The sequence below is a fragment of the Hyla sarda genome, chromosome 4 (assembly GCF_029499605.1).
Source record: "Hyla sarda isolate aHylSar1 chromosome 4, aHylSar1.hap1, whole genome shotgun sequence".
Classification (NCBI taxonomy): Eukaryota; Metazoa; Chordata; class Amphibia; order Anura; family Hylidae; genus Hyla; species Hyla sarda.
In genome coordinates this window covers 314,118,790-314,136,991 of record NC_079192.1, presented here as the reverse complement: position 1 = coordinate 314,136,991, position 18,202 = coordinate 314,118,790, and the positions used below count along the sequence as shown (strand labels likewise).

Sequence of the window (18,202 nt, the reverse complement as noted above, 5' to 3'; positions counted from 1 at the left end):
TAATCCTTTCAGTACTTATGAGCTTCTGAAGTTAAGGTTGTTCTCTGATGACACCTGTCTCGGGAACTGCCCAGTTTAGAAGCAAATCCCCATAGCAAACCTCTTCTAAACTGGGCGTTTCCGTAGACAGGTGTCATCAGAGAGGACTTAGACAGAAAAGAACAACCTTAACTTCAGAAGCTCATAAATACTGAAAGGATTAAGATTTTTTTATAGAAGTAATTTACAAATCTGTTTAACTTTCTGGAGCCAGTTGATATATAAAAAAAAAAGTTTTTTCCTGGATAACCCCTTTAAAAAATGATAATACAAAGTGATATGTCTGTTACTTTGCTAGTGATATGTAATTTTATGACATCCCTGGTGCCATTTATACACAACAACTGTGACATACACTTACTGGCCACTTTATAAGGTACACCTTGCTAATATTGAGTTGGAACCTATTTTCCCTTCACAACTTCCCCTAAATTTTCTCTCTTTTTTGAACCATTGTCTGAAAACCCTGGAGATGGTTGTGCTTGAAAATCCGAGTAGATCAGCAGATTCTAAAATACTAACTATACCACGTTCAAAGTCACTTAAAGGGGTACTCTACCCCTAGACATCTTATCAACTATCCAAAGGATAAGGGATATGATGTCTGATCGCGGGGGTTCCGCCGCTGGGGACCCCTGTGATCTCCCTGCTGCACCCAGCGTTTGTTTAGAGCGTCGGGTGCAGCGCCGAAGGCTCATGACATCCCAGCCATGCCACGCTCATGACGTCACGGCCACACCCCCTCAATGCAAGTCTATGGGAGGGGGCGTGACATCCGTCACGCCCCCTCCCATAGACTTGCATTGAGGGGACATGGCCGTGACATCATGAGCGGGGCGTCGCTGTGACGTCACAAGCCTCTGCCACTGCAGCGCCAGTCATCCGGCATGGAGCGAAGTCCGCTCCGTGTACCGGATGTCTGGGGTGCCGCAGCTGAGATCACTGGGCGGCAATCAGACAGCTTATCCCTTATCCTTTGGATAGGGGATAAGATGTCTAGGGGCGGAGTACCCCTTTAATTCCCATTTCTACCTCATTCTTATGCACAGTTTAAACTTCTGCAAGTTGACTTGACCACAACTACATGCCTAAATGCATCTAGTTGCTGCCATGTGATTGGCTGATAAGCTATTTGTGTTATCAAGCAATTGAACAGATATTCCTAATAAAGTGGCCAGTGAGTGTATATTTAGGGGCCCAAGAGTTGCACGTGGCTCCGGAGCCACTGGTTATAGAATACTGGTCCAGCCTGTGTAATACCAGTCTTTTATGACTATGTTTAGTCCTAGTTTATTGACCTCAATGTTAGCAATCTTGAAATGAATGAATGTTAGGAAAGACAAAGAATAGTTCTTACCTGATCAAGAGGTAACATTAATGTCAAGGCCAAAGAATGAAGGCGAGAGAAAAGAACAAGAATAGAAAAAGGAACTGCAGAGGAAAAGGGAAAGCTTTTAGCAAAAGGAAAAAAATTACCAAAATAAAAATAATGTTCAAGGGGTAATCCAGGAGTAGAAAAACAGATCTTATTTCTTCCAAAAACAGCACCACACCTGTCCTCAGGTTGTGTGTGGTATTACAACTTTACTCCATTAACTTCAATGGAGCTGAACTGCAATATCACATAGTACCTGAGGACAGGAGTGGTGCTGTTTAAAAAAAAAAAAAAAGCTTTGTTTTTCTAATCCTGGATATTCCCTTTAACATGCGAGAGTGTTGTCTAAGGCTGTTAAAGGGGTTATCCAGGAAAAAACTTTTTTTTTTATATATCAACTAGCTCCAGAAAGTTAAACAGATTTGCAAATTATTTCTATTAAATTTTTTTAATCCTTTCAGTACTTATGAGCTGATGAAGTTGGGTTGTTCTTTTCTGTCTAAGTTCTCTCTGATGGCATGTGTCTCGGGAACCACCCAGTTTAGAAGCATACCCCATAACAAACCTCTTCTACTCTGTGCAGTTCCCGAGACAAGCAGAGATGTCAGCAGAGAGCACTGTTGCCAGACAGAAAACAACAACTCAACTTCAGCAGCTGATAATTATTGAAAGGATTAAGATTTTTTAATAGAAGTAATTTACAAATCTGTTTACTTTTCTGGAGCCAGTTGATATAATTTTTTTTTTTTTTTAAATCAACTGGTGCCAGAAAGTTAAACAGATTTGAAAATTATTTCTATTAAAAAATCTTTACTCTTCCAGTACTTATTAGCAGCTGTATGCTACAGAGGAAATTCTTTTCTTTTTGAATTTCTTTTTTGTCTTGTCCACAGTGCTCTCTGCTGACACCTGATGCCCGTATCAGGAACTGTCCAGAGCAGGAGAAAATCCCCATAGCAAACCTATGCTGCTCTGGACAATTCCTGACACGGACAGAGGGGTCAGCAGAGAGCACTGTGGACAAGACAAAAAAGAAATTCAAAAAGCAAAGAATTTCCTCTGTAGCATACAGCTGCTAAGAAGTACTGGAAGGATAAAGATTTTTATTAGAAGTAATTTACAAATCTGTTTAATTTTCTGGCACCAGCTCATTTAAAAAAAAGTTTTCCACCGGAGTACCCCTTTAAGGCCGCGTTCACATGACGGAAATTCCGCCTATCTGCATCAATTCTGTATCTGCATTGGTTCGGTGCAGAATTCTGCAGTTTTTAAACACATGCAGAATTCGTACAGAAATTTCCGCACGGATTCCGCATGATTCCACATCTCAGTAAAAAGATTTCATTTAATTAAACAGTGATAGTTTTGTGCGGATCCCGCGCAGAATCTACATGCATTCTGCGCAAATTCAGCAAAAATTCACCCTACTTCAAATGGATTCCGCAGCCGAAATCTGGAAAAATATAATACCAGACTTATATTTTTCCGAACTGCGGAAAACAGAATTTCAGCAGCGGAATTCCGCATGCGGAAATTCTGCTGTCTGAATGACAGTGCGGAATCCCATCAAAGTTAATGGGCAATAAATTTAGGCGCAATTCCCTGCAGAAAATTCATGCAGAATTTTCATCTTGTGAACGCGGCCTAACAATGCATTAGGTAATCTATTGGAGCTTCGACTTTAAAGGGGTACTCCGGCCCTAAGACATCTTATCCCCTATCCAAAGGATAGGGGATAAGATGTCAGACCGTGGGGGTCCCGCCGCTGGGGACCCCCGCAATCTTGCATTCGGCACCCACCTCTTTAAGCTGCACGCAACACTGCCAGCTCACAAACTACCAGGTGTCGAGCATGGGGCCGGAGTATTGTGACGTCACGACTCCGCCCCCGTGTGACATCACGCCCTGCCCCCGCTATGCAAGTCTATGGGAGGGGGGTCACGCCCCCTCCCATAGACTTGCATAGCAGGGGGCAGGGTGTGACGTCACACGGGGGCGGAGTCGTGACATCACGATACTCCAGCCCCGTGGTTGTCACATGACAGATTCTGAGCTGGCAGCGTGGCATGCAACTCCCCGAGGTGGGTGCCAAATGCAAGATTGGGGACCCCCGCAGTCAGGCAAGACCCCCGCAGTCAGACATCTTATCCCATATGCTTTGCATAGGGGATAAGATGTCTTAGGGCCGGAGTACCCCTTTAACTTAAAATTTTCACACTTCAGTGTTCAGAAAAAAAGGACGATTTCCACAAGAGTCATAGTGGCTGGAGGTAGATTACCATTAAATTGTAATAAGTTAATGGGGTATCGTTTAGGAATCCCATTTCATATACCCTGACAGGAAGCTAATAGCAAACAGAAACAAATCAATGCATTACATGGGCAGTGTATCCTTCCTTTTCCTCTAGGGCGGATCCCAGTGATCAGCTTACTGTTAGGGGACCCTTGTCCATAATGTACATTCCAATAAATCCTGTATATACGGGATTGTTTATGTCCACTAGAGCAGAGCGTATTATTATTGGAGCTGACTGGTGGCAGGTCTTCCACACGACCTTACTCATGAAGGATTCTGGATGACCTCAGGAGCTCTTTAGTCATAACTCCAAGTTTATTTAAGGGAAATTAACATTTTGTAGGGATCAAAAATAATAACTTTTACAACCAACCTTTTCCTCTAAGTCTTTAATCTGTCTCTTCTGAATATCTGTTTTAACCTCTAGGTCTCGTATTCTCTGAAATCAAAGAAAAAATCGGAATGAAGTGGAGCTATAAATAGTATACGCACCCTTTGAAGACTTGACCTCAAATCCACTTTACTGGTTTTTCATTGAGCAGATATGGAAGGAAACCATGTGTGAGTGGTCTGATTTTTTTTTAAACTAATTTCATTTCTGTTCTTGCAATGTCCCCCTCATGCTTGAGTTATGAAGCATATGAAAAAGCAGTTTGTGTGTACCTGCCATATAGCTACTGTTCATTTACCCGTCACAGAGATGCATTTATGTAACAGTGTTTTGTCTAAATTACTATATACTCAATGGCAACACTGGCCCTTACAATGAAACTCCATTGAGTGTACAGGGGCGATTCAGCAGAGGCATTATACACAGAATACATACTATTTAGTCTATATTAGAGGCAAAGCATTTGCCTAATTTAAAGGGGTATTTCAGTTTCCAAAAATAAAGCTTATTAAGGAGAAAAAAAACAACATTATCCAATTTTATAATATACTTTGTGTATACATTTTTCATGGTTTTCAAGATCTCTCCTAGTAGTCCTGAAAGAGAACCTCAATTGTTTATTTCTAGAGGTTTACCTTTGATCCCTGCACTGTAAGGGTACCTTCACATGACGTGGATACCCTATAGATTTTCCCCTGCCAATTTCTCGGCAGAAAATCTAATGTCTATTACTGTCTATCAAAGCACGAGTAGGTGTCCAACATGCCCCTCCATGAATCATGTGAGAGGCGAAAATATACTTACCGGTATGTTCCGGAGTTTGAGTTCCATAAGATTTAATGTATTTGCACTCTCCAAATAGGAGACACTCCCAATAGCGGATGTGGGCACACCAGAAAGGGGACAAAACACTCCCAATAGGGGACAAAACACTCCCAATAGGGGCAACCAGGCTTATGTGCTGGCCCTACCTTGTACAAAGGGCCACCGTCAGGAGGGGTACAGCCAATACATGAGTAAGGGGCCAGGCTCCCAGGGGGCCCTGGCTGCCGCTGCACTCCCCTGCAGCAGCTCCAGCACAGAAGCAGAAGACCGCTATTTAAACAGTGGTCTTCTGCTTCTGTATGTCCGCCAGCCACATCATTCGACCCCACTGATCCCTCCGTGCCACTTTATTCCTCCTGTGCCACATCATCCCCCCCCCCTTTATTAACCCTGTGCTACATCATTCCCCCCCCCGTGCTATTTCATTCCCCCTTTATTACCTTTTGTGCAAATTCATTACCCCCTCTTTACCACTCCTGTGCCATTTCTTCCCCCTTTATCCTCCTATGCCACTTTACTCCCCCTATGCCAAATCATCCCCCCTCTGGCACAGATGGGATCAAGGGAAAATGATGTGGCACAGTGGGCAAGGGGAGGAATAAATTGGCACAAGGTATAAAGGGGAATGAAACGGTACAGGGGTTGATAAGTCTCCCAGTGCCATTTAATCACCCCTTAACTGCAATATTGCTTTCATCATGTTTTTATTTTTAATTTTAATTTTTTATATAATTTTAGTATTTGGTCATTTAGAAAGATTTTTGAGCCTTTTTCCCAATAGGGGACATTTCTTGATAGCGAACACTTTTTTATTCCCCGTGAGTGTCCACTATTGGGAGATTCTACTGTACTAGCAGCAAATCTGGGCCAAAATCTGAAAAAAATGGTGCAGATTTTCTATTGTGGATTCACCTTCAGAAACTATGCATTTATTTCACAAATCTGGATGGAACATTGCAGTTTTTCTATTCCTTGTGGCCATACCATTGGTTCATGAAGTTCTGAACCCATTTCAACCAATCACTCAGGCTGCCGTGGGTTCAGAGCTGGGACAGCACATAATCCAAGGTAATAAACAGAGGGATTTGGGTGGCCCTGGACTCAGCAGGGTGAGTATACTATGTTTTATCAGCAGACCCTATTAGTTTTTTACTTAAATTGGAGAAACCCTTTAATTATGAGAGATTTTGAAAACCACAAGGGATTGTTTTAAAAAGTATATTTAAAAAAGGAAGAACTTTTTATTTTACAATGAATAAGTTTTATTTGCTAAAACTGAAACAGACCTTAAAGGGGTACTCTGCCCCTAGACATTTTATACCCTATCCAAATGATAGGGGATAAGATGTCTGATCGCGGGGGTCCTGCCGTTGGGGACCCCTGCAATCTACCTGCTGCACCCGGCATTCGTTTAGAGCATCGGGTGCAATGCCGGAGGCTTGTGACGTCATAGTCATGCCCCTCAATGCAAGTCATGCCCCCTCCCATAGACTGCATTGAGGGGGCATGGCCGTGACGTCACGAGCCTCCGCCTCGCATCGCCAGTCATCCAGCACGGAGTGAAGTTCGCTCTGGGCACCGGATGTCTGGGGTGCCACGCCTGAGATCAGACATCTTATCCCATATGCTTTGGATAGGGGATAACATGTCTAGGGGCGGAGTACCCCTTTAATATTATTAAAATCCTGTATAAAAAGATAAATATTTTAATTCTCTATCTGTGCTTCATAAGGCTGGAATCACATATGCAGTCATGGCAGAATTTGAGCCAAACCAGAGTTTCACCACTTCCCACCCCCATTTACCTGGTGAGCTTGTTGGAGAAGCTCCATTCTCTCTTGCAGAATTTGACAGTCGAATTCCCTGCTTTTTCGTAGCATTTGTCGCCTCAGTTTTTCCACAGCCATTCTGAGTTCATCTTGTTGCTTATCATTGAGTAACTCTCCAAATTTAATGACGGATTCCTGCTGCAATGCGTTATACAGGGTGGCCTCCAATTCTTGGATTCGCTGTTCAGTCAGTGGTCAGTCAGGAAAAAGAACATGAAAATCACTTGCACAGTTCCGTTATTTGCCCTTAGCCCTACTCATCTTACTGCATTCAGGGTACACTGAAATGTTGAAAGCATCTAACCCAAAAGCGTGGCAACAAATCTTTGTTTTGGAGAAACACTTTTCCCATATAACCTAATAAGCTTCACCACCCTTGATGGTCCATCAATGTCAAAGGTTAATTTCATTGGGTGTCATGTAATCATTTATATCCCTAGCAGTCACACTTAGGGCACACTTTGTCATAGTGAATTTCTATTTATTTTATCCTTATATGCATGAATGTGTTTTACATGTCATAAAACTTTGGTGGTTTTAATTTCTTTAATGGGAACCAAGCAGCAGGTTTTACCATATATAACGCTCAGCAATGCATTATATATTGTACGATCTTCATCTTCTCCATCCCCGGAGAACATTTCTGCCCCCAGGGATGGTGAGGAAATGAAATTATAAAGTCTACCCTGGCCGCCCTATAAGTAGTCCCCTGGACGGGGAGTTACCCTTACCAGGTCCCGTTGCTTAGGCCGTGGTCCCGCCCCTCAGCTTGATGGCTCATGTCACCACTCTGCTCCGTCTACTTAAGAATCAGAGCGATGACACGGGCCGTCAATTTAGCCGAGGGGGCGGGACCATGGCCGCAGGGATGGGAAAGTATTACTCCGCGCCCAGGGGACTACTTACAGGGCAGCTGTGGGAGACTTTATAATTTTATTTCCTTACCATCCCTAGGGGGAAAAATGTCCCGCATGGATGATGAGGATAAAGATTATCATACATAGGGTGTTGCCAAGATTTATATATGGTAAAATCTGATGCTTGTTTCCCTTTAAATGGGCAAAATAGATATCAAAACATTTTATATGTTGTACATCTTGGCAAAACATTAACCTTTCTAATATGCTTCATAAGAAAATGTTATTTCCTTTTTATAGAAATCAGGGCTTATAAAATCATGGCTTTGTCCAAGTTGAAGCACAGGCATGGACAAAGTCCGGTAAGTGGGGGTGGGCTAGCACTCATCTGTCTGATAGAACTCCTCTGTGCTCTCTCCAGACTGATAGGAATCCTCTGTGCTCTCTCCAGTCTGATAGGACTCCTCTGTGCTCTCTCCAGTCTGATAGGACTCCTCTGTGCTCTCTCCTGTCTGATAGGACTCCTCTGTACTCTCTCCTGTATGATAGTACTCCTCTGTGCTCTCTCCTGTCTGATAGGACTCCTCTGTGCTCTCTCCTGTCTGATAGTACTCCTCTGTGCTCTCTCCTGTCTGATAGCAGTCCTCTGTGCTCTCTACTGTCTAATAGTACTCCTCTGTGCTCTCTCCTGTCTAATAGGACTTCTCTGTGGTCTCTCCTGTCTGATACCGTGTTTCCCCGAAAATAGTACCTACCCCGAAAATAGGCCCTAGCCGGATTATCGGGGTGGGCTGCAATATAAGCCCTACCCCGATAATAAGACCTATGATAATAAGTCCAGTGGTCTCAAACCTGCGGACCTCCATATGTTGCAAATGTTTGCAACATATGGAGGTCCGCAGGTTGAAGACCACTGACCTAGACAATGCCCGGGCTGCAAATATTAAAAAGCAATCTTTAACTTACCTTCGTCCTCCGTTCCCCCGTTGCTAAGGAACCGGCCTCGCTGTCCTCCGCTGTTCTCGCTCGCCGGCTGGCTTCTTACATGACAGTCGGCTCAGCCTATCATCGGCCGAGGCGGGACATCGCTGCGGCCGGTGATAGGCTGAAGGCTCTGAGACGTCACAACACCAGGAAGCAGCCAGAACAGCGGAGGGACCATGAGGTCGGTGCCTTAGCAACGGGGGAACGGAGGACGAAGGTAAGTTAAAGATTGCTTTTTAATATTTGCAGCCTGGGCACAGGAATAGATACAGTGCAGCAGCTGATAATTATTTGGCAGGGGGTTAGAGAAGCTGCGCTCGCGGGTGACAAATGATCAGTACCCCGATGTGGGGATTGTGGGGTGCAGCGCTGGGCTGATAAACTGGCAGGGGTGGGGGGGGTAGGGACATTGGGGGGCATTTACACCCCCCCCCATTATCATCATGTGATATGCGCAGCTCGCGCATATCACATGATGATAATGGGGGGGGGGGGGTAAATACCGTGGAACCGCCATGTTGTTCAATGTGCATACCTTACCATAAATAAATAAGCCCTACCCTGAAAATTAGCCCTAGTGTGTTTTGGGGCTAAAATTTATATAAGACCCGGTCCTATTTTCGGAGAAACACGGTAGTACTCCTCTGTCTGATAGGACAGAAAAGAGCACAGAGGAGTCCTATCAGACAGGAGAGAGCACAGAGGAGTGCAATCAGACAGGAGAGAGCACAGAGGAGTCCTATCAGACAGGAGAGGGCACAGAGGAGTACTTTCAAACAGGAGAGAGCACAGAGAAGTCCTATCAGACAGGAGAGAGAACAGAGGAGTGCAATCAGACAGGAGAGAGCACAGAGGAGTCCTATCAGACAGGAGAGAGCACAGAGGAGTCCTATCAGACAGGAGAGAACACAGAGGAGTCCTATCAGACAGGAGAGAGCACAGAGGAGTGCTATCAGACAGGAGGGAGCACAGAGGAGTGCTATCAGACAGGAGGGAGCACAGAGGAGTGCTATCAGACAGGAGAGAGCACAGAGGAGTCCTATCAGACAGGATAGAGCACAGAGGAGTCCTATCAGTCAGGAGAGAGCACAGAGGATTACTATCAGACAGGAGAGAGCATAGAGGAGTACTATCAGACAAGAGAGAGCACAGATGAGTCCTATCAGACAGGAGAGAGCACAGTGGAGTGCTATCAGACAGGAGAGAGCACAGAGGAGTGCTATCAGACAGGAGAGAGCACAGAGGAGTACTATCAGACAGGAGAGAGCACAGAGGAGTCCTATCAGACAGGAAAGACCACAGAGGAATCCTATCAGACAGAAAGCACAGAGGAGTGCTATCAGACAGGAGAGAGCACAGAGGAGTACTATCAGACAGGAGAGAGCACAGAGGAGTCCCAACAGACAGGAGAGAGCACAGTTGAGTGCTATCAGACAGGAGAGAGCACAGAGGAGTGCTATCAGACAGGAGAGAACACAGAGGAGTGATATCAGACAGAAGAAAGCACAGAGGAGTACTATCAGACAGGAGAGAGCACAGAGGAGTCCTATCAGACAGGAGAGAGCACAGAGGAGTGCTATCAGACAGGAGAGAGCACTGAGGAGTGATATCTGCAGGAGAGAGCACAGAGGAGTACTATCATACAGGAGAGAGCACAGAGGAGTACTATCAGACAGGAGAGACCACAGAGGAATCCTATCAGACAAAAAGCACAGAGGAGTCCTATCAGACAGAAAGCACAGAGGAGTACTATCAGACAGGAGAGAGCACAGAGGAGTCCTATCAGACAGGAGAGAGCACAGAGGAGTGCTATCAGACAGGAGAGAGCACTTAGGAGTGATATCATACAGGAGAGAGCACAGAGGAATCCTATCAGACAGAAAGCACAGAGGAGTCCTATCAGACAGGAGAAAGCACAGAGGAGTCCTATCATACTGGAGAGGGCACAGAGGAGTGCTATCAGACAGGAGAGAGCACTGAGGAGTGCTATCAGACAGGAGAGAGCACTGAGGAGTGATATCAGACAGGAGAGAGCACAGAGGAGTACTATCATACAGGAGAGAGCACAGAGGAGTACTATCAGACAGGAGAGAGCACAGAGGAATCCTATCAGACAGAAAGCACAGAAGAGTACTATCAGACAGGAGAGAGCACAGAGGAATGCTAACCCACCCTCACATGCCTGTGCTTCAGCTTGGACAAAGCCATGATTTTATAAGCCATGATTTCTATAATAAGAAAATATTTTCTTATGAAGTATATTAGAAAGGTTAATGTGTTGCCAAGATGTAAAACATATAAAAAGTTTTTGAATCTGACAGTGCCCATGTGACCTCTCTTTTAAAAGTAGAAGATCACAGTCTGAAAAGATGGCAAAAACAGGGTGAACTATTTCATAAATCACTTGAATTGTGAAAACAAAAAGTTTAAACCAAGCTAACTTTTCCTAAAATTTGCTGAACATGGTAAACACAGTGACAAAACAGGGAAATAAGGCTAGGTTTCAAATGTTTTTTTTTTCTGGTGATTTTTTAAACTGTCACTGCAGTTTTTGAGTCAAAGCCAGAAGTGTATTCAAAAGGAATAGGACATATAAAGGAAGGATTTATACTTCTTCCTGCTGGATCCACTTCTGACATTGGCTCAAACACTGCAATGACAGTTTAAAAAAAAAATAGGCCAGAAAAAAACCTGTGTGTAAACCTAGCCTAACAGGGGAAAACATTAATGAATAAAGTGAAATGGATTTCTCCATCCTTTTTTTTAACCTGGAACTCCAATAGTACATAAGGCCCTTAGTACTCTTAACAGTTCATTGTTATAGGACCTGCTAATTTAATGGGGGTAGGCCCTAAAATAATCAACCACATTGTTTTATAGTACTGACAAAAAAAGTGACCTTACTTTTAAGAGCAGAAGGGATATGCACAGCCGCTCTCACACCACTTGGCTTTCCCTTTCCCTTAGGTTATGTTCACACATGTAATTTCCGTGCAGAATTCTGCAGCAGCAGAGTCCCATTGATTTTAATGGAATTCTGCTGTGTTGTTCACATAGCAGAACTTCCGTGTCGGAAACATCTGGCGTGGAAATTCAAATTCCAGTGTCCACAGAAAGAATAGACATGTCTATTCTTTCTGCAGACTCCACACGCAAATGCATATCTGAGCGGTCCTATTGCCGGCATGTTTTCCCAGCGCTCAGCTGTCGGGGAATCTCCGCACAGAGATTTTCCTTGCGGACATTCCCCTGTGTGAACATTGCCTTAAGGTCATTGTTTCACTCCAACTAGGAGTCGGAAACTGACTGGAAACCTATGCCAAGCCAGAGATCTCTCCAAAAGGAAAAATGCCCATCTGCAGACAGCTGTTTGGGGCAAAGTTCTGGCTGGCTAGTGAGAGGCTTGTTGTTTTGGGACAAAAGGGGTAATGTTTATTTTTGAGGAGTGCGTCATAAAGATTTTTGGGCCATTAAAGCTAAAGCAGCACTTTGAAATACAAAATACAACCTCAAAATAACAAGGAAAGTCTCACTGCTAATTTATGGTGAATCACAGGTGAGGTTTTTTATTTTATTTACCTGAAAAGTAAAGTTATAGTAGAATTTTTTTTTTTTATCATGCAAAAGTAGTATCCACTGCACTGATGATTGAAGTAATCTACTGTATGCATGTTGTCACATAATACAAACCATGTATGCCTGGTCCAGTGCTTGCTTCCTATAATCCAGTTCTTCTTCTAAGTACCCCTTTAGTTTACAGAACTGCTCCTAAGGAATGAAATATTATACTTAATTCTTGGTCGGTTGACGAGTAATATGTCTTTCATGATGCAATGACATTACAAACATTATTATACGTGTTTTATTGTTATATAGTGGGAAAAAAAACATACTGATCCAAAAGGAGGTTGGAAAAAGGGGAATGCACAAAGACTATAATGGTAAGTAAAACTTTTTTTGCAATACCTTCAACATAAAAGCTTAAAAATTAAATGATATTTGATATGTAACTAAAAATGGTTCCATTTGATATGAAAATATTACTGCACTATTATTTATTTATTGCCGCAGTTGGTTTGTCTGCCATATATTTTCCTCTGATCTGGCTTTCCTAATATAGCCTACATTTTCCATGGTGCCGTTGGCTTTGCAGAGACAGAGGAGGTGGAGTCTTATCACTGTACTTGCTTTGAATCTGTCAGAACCTATAGGGTTAAAAGGTTCTGACAGGTTCTTTGTTGTTTTTTGTTGCTGAGATAAGCCCGGCAGTCTGACTGGTCAGCTGACCTTGATTGGAGCACCTTTTCTGGCTCCATATAAGCTGGCAGTCTACTTCCAGTCTGTGCTTGCTGTAGAGCTCAGTTGGTACTCTAGATATCTGGCGGCTGTATTTGTTATATCTGGCTTTTTGACCCTTTGGCTCCTCTCTCTGACTATTCTCTCTGGTATTAGCGATTTTGTACTGTGACATCTCCTGGCTTCAGATGTGGATAGTTGACATTGGACTTATTGTGTGAGTGTTTAGTCTTTCTTTGTTAGTCTGTCTGTTATCCTAGTCTGTGTCATTGTAGTTTATTATTTTGACTAATACGCCCCTCACACATATAGGAAGGGACTGTCTTCGTGGTTGTGGACCTGTTATTTAGGACAGGTATGCAAGTAGGCAGGGACAGGGGGAGTGGGCGAGAATAGTGTGCACTCCTTCCCTGTCCATTCCTGACAGAATCCTATTAAAGTGCAGCAATTAATAGGCCAGAACTTCTATTGTCTGTCATTATAGAGTCTTATGTTTTTATATGAGATGCAAGTTCAACCTGTCTCCCTGTGATAACTCTACCCCATCACCTCCCACAAATAGTAGGCAAGGGAGTTTAGTGCCAAACTGCATCTTACAGAACACATACTAGAGAATCTGCACACAGTTGAGTTGTATAACTGTAATCATTCTATAGACTCACCTTCTATATCACTGCACTCCTAGTTAGGACAGCAATGATATCTTATGCAGTACTATCTTACGTATAGAGGGACATACAGGTAAAAAAAAAAGTGGGAATCTGATAGGTGATGATGTTATACTATGGTTCACAGGACGCAGCCAAGCAAAAAAGACTAATCTTCAGTTGATATAGGAGAACATGGCATTTACTGGGTGTCTGATTGGTGGTCACATGACCCAACTGCAATAATAAAAGGGCTCAAAATGTATGGATGTAACTGAGATGAAACTAATTATACTGCTAAAATATTGCTGATGAGTTAGCTTTACATGTCTTAAAATGTAAGTTTATATCTGGAAGCCACTTCCCAGTGACAATAATATTCATAGTGTAAGCCAACAACTCACCATGTCACTCTCCAACTCCATCATCTTCCGATGAAGTGCGGCTTCAGCTCCTTCAATCTGTTGTATCCACTGTTAAGAGACAGAAAGATGGGATTGCAAATAATGATATACACTAGTTTTAGCATATACAAATAGCTATAAAGCAAAGGTTCACATGTTCAGAAGTATTTGATTTTTTTATCTGTTTATAGTTTGGAGGTAAGAGGGGGTCTCACTTAAGATTGTCTAGAAAAATAAGAATTCTATTGAAAATGTTGTAAATTAAATGGAAGCTGAATTTCCAGCACTCTTTATAGATACAGTATACATGTCCAAAGTTTATGTTGATAGGTTGGCTACATTAAATATGTACAGTATACATTTTAAGTGTTCCTGGAAGTGCTACACAAGTAGACCACCAGGTGGCAGTCCTACAAGCATATTCTATGAAATATAGTAAAAGAGCTCCTGCTTTTTTAAGATGGGATATGCTTCTGTTTTTCCAAGAAATATATAGACTTAACAAGGACTGAGTGGTCACATTACTGTATTGTGAGTTTTATGTAGCTACTCAGTATAAATATAGTGCTTGATTATAGCTATATATTTTCATGTTGACTTAATGTATATTTTATTAACTTATTTTTATTTATTCAGTTTATTGTAATATATTTGATTATGTAATATATGTTTTGTGCTTTGGTTTTTCCTTCTTGCCTTTTAAGAGCCATAACTCTTATTTTCCCATCTACAGGGCTTAATTTATGTGCACCCAATTGTACTTTGTACCTTGTAAAGAAAACAACAATTTTGCAATTTTTGGAGGGTTTTGTTTTTACCAAGATCACCTTTGGTAACCCTGGCATGTTCTCTTTATTCTGTAGGTCTATGCAATTAAAGGGATACCCAATTTATATAGCTTTTCTATTATTTATTATTATTATAAATAATTATTTATATAGTTTTTTATTTTATTTAACAAAATAAGTTTGCTCAAAATTGCCCTATTCTGACCCCTATAACCTTTTATTTATTTTTCTGTATCCAGGGCTGTATAAAAGCTTATTTTTTGCCCCATAATCTGTATTTTTTCTTTAGATGTTGTGATCAGCATTGATCACAGCCTCTAAAAGGTTAATGACGGGAAGGGGAGACAAAGACAGATAAACAGAGAGAGAGGCTTTTAATGGGGTCAGTAGACTCACTTTTATAATAAAGTGGAGAATAACTATTGAACTTACATAAAGCCTATAAAAAGAAAATGTCCAAAGAGAAATGTAACCACAAAAATGTAGATCCTGAATTTTCATGGATAATAATTCACACTATTTAGTACCGATCCTCCTTATTTGTAGACTATTAAACCACAAGGACAGGACTGTTCTCTGTATTACTATTTCACACTGCAGGCTCCTTGCACTTTCTAACCAAAGTCCTCATTTTAGAGATACATAGCCAAGAGGTCTGTAATAGTTTCTTCTGTTGTACGTGAAATATTATCCAAGACATGCTGTATATTGCATAATGTTAAGTGCCATAGAGAGTTATGTATTATGCATGAGAACTCCTTAAAGGGGTACTCCGCCCCTAGACATCTTATCCCCTATCAAAAGAATATGGGATAAGATGTCGGATTGCGGGGGTCCCCAGAAGCACCTTGGCTGCGGCACCTCAGACATCCGGATGACTGGCGATGTGGGGCGGCCCCGTCATGGTCATGCCCCGCTCGTGATGACACATTCATGCCCCCTCAATGCAAGTCTATGGGAGGGGGCGTGATGGCCGTCACGCCCCCTCCCATAGACTTGCATTGAGGGGGTATGGCGCGCAGCTGTGACGTCATGAGCTTCTGGTGCTCCGGCACTGCACCCGCCACTTTAAACGAATGGCAGGACCCCCGCGATCAGACATCTTATCCTCTATGCTTTGGATAGGGGACAAGATGTCTAGGGGCTGATTACCCCTTTAAGACAATATACCTGATAGGCATTACTAATCTCTAATTCATGCAAGCCTTGAAAGATTTTATCCTTACCTTCTCAGCCAATGAGAGCACAGTGCTTGCCTGAATTATGGCAACTTGTTCCTCATTCCTTAGATTCTGAAAGGGAAATACAATAAGAGTTTAGTGGGGAATATTATTTTAGTCGTTCATGGACATCAGCTAAAAGAAATAAATGCACTACTTACCCCATTGTCTCCCAGAATATCCAGCTGTTTGATGAGATCCGGTATGTTGACATCCTTCAAAAAAAAAAAAAAAAAAAATTTTTTTTTAATAAGAAATGTTATTTTAAATATAAATGTATATAGATTTTTAGTTAACAGCATTGGCCTTTAGTCATGTGACATCCTATACCTTAACACCTTCCTTCATGCAGTAAATCTGTAGGGCGCTGACACCATCAGAAAATGGATGAATCTGTAAATTGAAAGGAGGAGACCTTCGTTCCCGTTCCTGTAAAAAAAAAAAAAAAAAAAGAACTATGCAAAAATTCCTTAAAAAGAATAAAAACTTTGTTGTTTTTATTGAATGGGAAGGATTAATTTTCACTTTTTGTTTAGGCTGTAACCATGTATCTACAACCCCTATCTACTGTATATGCCCATTTAGGGAATATGGCCATTTTAAAGAGGGATCTCCCCTCCTCCCCCCGCGAGGCACCAAGTAGAGTCAGAGCTTTCATGAGCTATGGATGCCCATTCATTTGAGTAATATAACAATTTTCTTCACTTTGTCCAGCTGACATTCCCCTCCACCTCACATATGAAAGGGGTTGTCCATAGTTAAACTAAAGGTCTATTGTAATACAAACAGAGGTGCAGTAATGTTAGAATAGTGGGGAATGGATGATTTTACTACTTTACTAATGTTTTACCACAAAAAGAAATACAATTTTTTTTTAACCCATAATAACGAGCCTACCTACATATTTTACACGCAGCTCTTGTTGAAGGGTACCTCTAATGAAAATTTGAAAAACGACTGTATTGCAGCACTGTGTCCCATAGTCATTTTTCAAATTGACACGTATTTCAAACTTAGCGCCTAAATGCAGGAACAAGGTGCCATGCTCCGCACTGTATATCGTTATTCATGTGAGATGGACCTTCCCACTGTGCCCCCACAGCAACCATCTGCAGTACAAGACCCAGCATAATTGTATTCTATGTTGATGGGTCTCGCACTGGAGGTGGCTGCTATAGAGACAAAATGGGAAGCTCCATCTCGTAATTTTGCCAAGAGCTGAGAGAATGGCGCCAAATTTGAAAAAAAAAAAAAAATACTACTGTACGCAATGTTATTTTCATTAGAAACGTGACCACGCTGTTAGAGGTATGCTTTACACCGAAATTAGACTACCACAGATTTCTATGTTGAACTGAATTCTAAGCTTGGTTCAATAGAAAAGTCTTGTGATAAGACAAATGGCAGAATGCAGACATATCATTATGTAGAGTGCACACTCCATCATTTACAGCCTCCATTTCTGGACATGCAACTCTTGGGTACTTCTGCAGATGCCACATTTCTTTTACACCTTTGCACATATTTATAACAACAATAAGAACTTGAGGCATGCATTGACGACAGTCTGAAAGGTCGTACCAAAATGAGCTCAAGCTTTTGTATGCAGAGATTATACACAGAATTTTTAGGTCTCCACCAGGAATTAAGGAGGAGAGAGGAGGTAAGAGATTTTTTTTTCCTCAGGTTTTTTTTTTCTATCTACAGATATGTTGCTCTGGACAGTTCATGATACAAACAGAGTTGTCAGCAGAGAGCACTGTGGACAGAAAAAAAAAGAAATCCAAAGACAAATGAACTTTAATATACAGCCGCTAATAAGTACTGGAAGGATAGAGATTTTGTAATAGAAGTAATTTACAAATCTGTTTTACTTTCTGGCACCAGTTGATTTAAATAAAAGTTTTTCCACCGGAGTACCCCTTTAACTGGATGATATATATATATATATATTACAAAATGACTGTCATTTTTTGCAAATAAAGTACATTTACCATATTTTTGGGTATATCTAATTTAATACAGTCCCAAAATTGGAGAATATTAGACTAAAAATAAAATATAAATTCTTACTTCTAACTCCAGATTACGGAATTCCAACAACTCATTCTGGTCTCTAGCATCTTGCAGTTCTTGTTGTACACGATTATTTTCAGATTCCAGTTTCTCAATCTGAAAGTATTCATTATCACACACAAAGAGTAAGCCTGAATCAACTTTATTTGCTTCAAATGGTTGTCGGACAATTATA

At 41.8% G+C, this 18,202-nt stretch overlaps 1 protein-coding gene and 1 long non-coding RNA gene across 5 annotated transcripts in view; one reads left to right on the top strand and one right to left on the bottom strand.

Moving 5' to 3' along the window:
• The window catches only part of JAKMIP2 (janus kinase and microtubule interacting protein 2), a 113,780-nt gene that overhangs the window by 3,868 nt on the left and 91,710 nt on the right, over positions 1 to 18,202 (bottom strand). Inside the window, exons 14-22 of one of the 2 annotated variants that reach the window (XM_056574865.1) lie at positions 18,025 to 18,123; positions 16,282 to 16,380; positions 16,113 to 16,166; positions 15,958 to 16,023; positions 13,944 to 14,012; positions 12,287 to 12,364; positions 6,732 to 6,935; positions 4,084 to 4,149; positions 1,397 to 1,470 (exon numbers count right to left, since the gene is read on the bottom strand). In XM_056574865.1, coding sequence (XP_056430840.1) covers positions 1,420 to 1,470; positions 4,084 to 4,149; positions 6,732 to 6,935; positions 12,287 to 12,364; positions 13,944 to 14,012; positions 15,958 to 16,023; positions 16,113 to 16,166; positions 16,282 to 16,380; positions 18,025 to 18,123 — 786 coding nt within the window. In that variant the 3' untranslated portion in view covers positions 1,397 to 1,419. The remainder of the gene's footprint in view (positions 1 to 1,396; positions 1,471 to 4,083; positions 4,150 to 6,731; positions 6,936 to 12,286; positions 12,365 to 13,943; positions 14,013 to 15,957; positions 16,024 to 16,112; positions 16,167 to 16,281; positions 16,381 to 18,024; positions 18,124 to 18,202) is intronic. The other variant, XM_056574866.1, reaches the window with a different exon arrangement.
• The window catches only part of LOC130369516 (uncharacterized), a 131,114-nt gene that overhangs the window by 57,049 nt on the left and 55,863 nt on the right, over positions 1 to 18,202 (top strand). For all 3 annotated transcript variants that reach the window (XR_008892798.1, XR_008892797.1, XR_008892796.1), the window contains exons 2-3: positions 4,138 to 4,271; positions 12,473 to 12,537. This is a non-coding gene — a long non-coding RNA (uncharacterized LOC130369516). The remainder of the gene's footprint in view (positions 1 to 4,137; positions 4,272 to 12,472; positions 12,538 to 18,202) is intronic.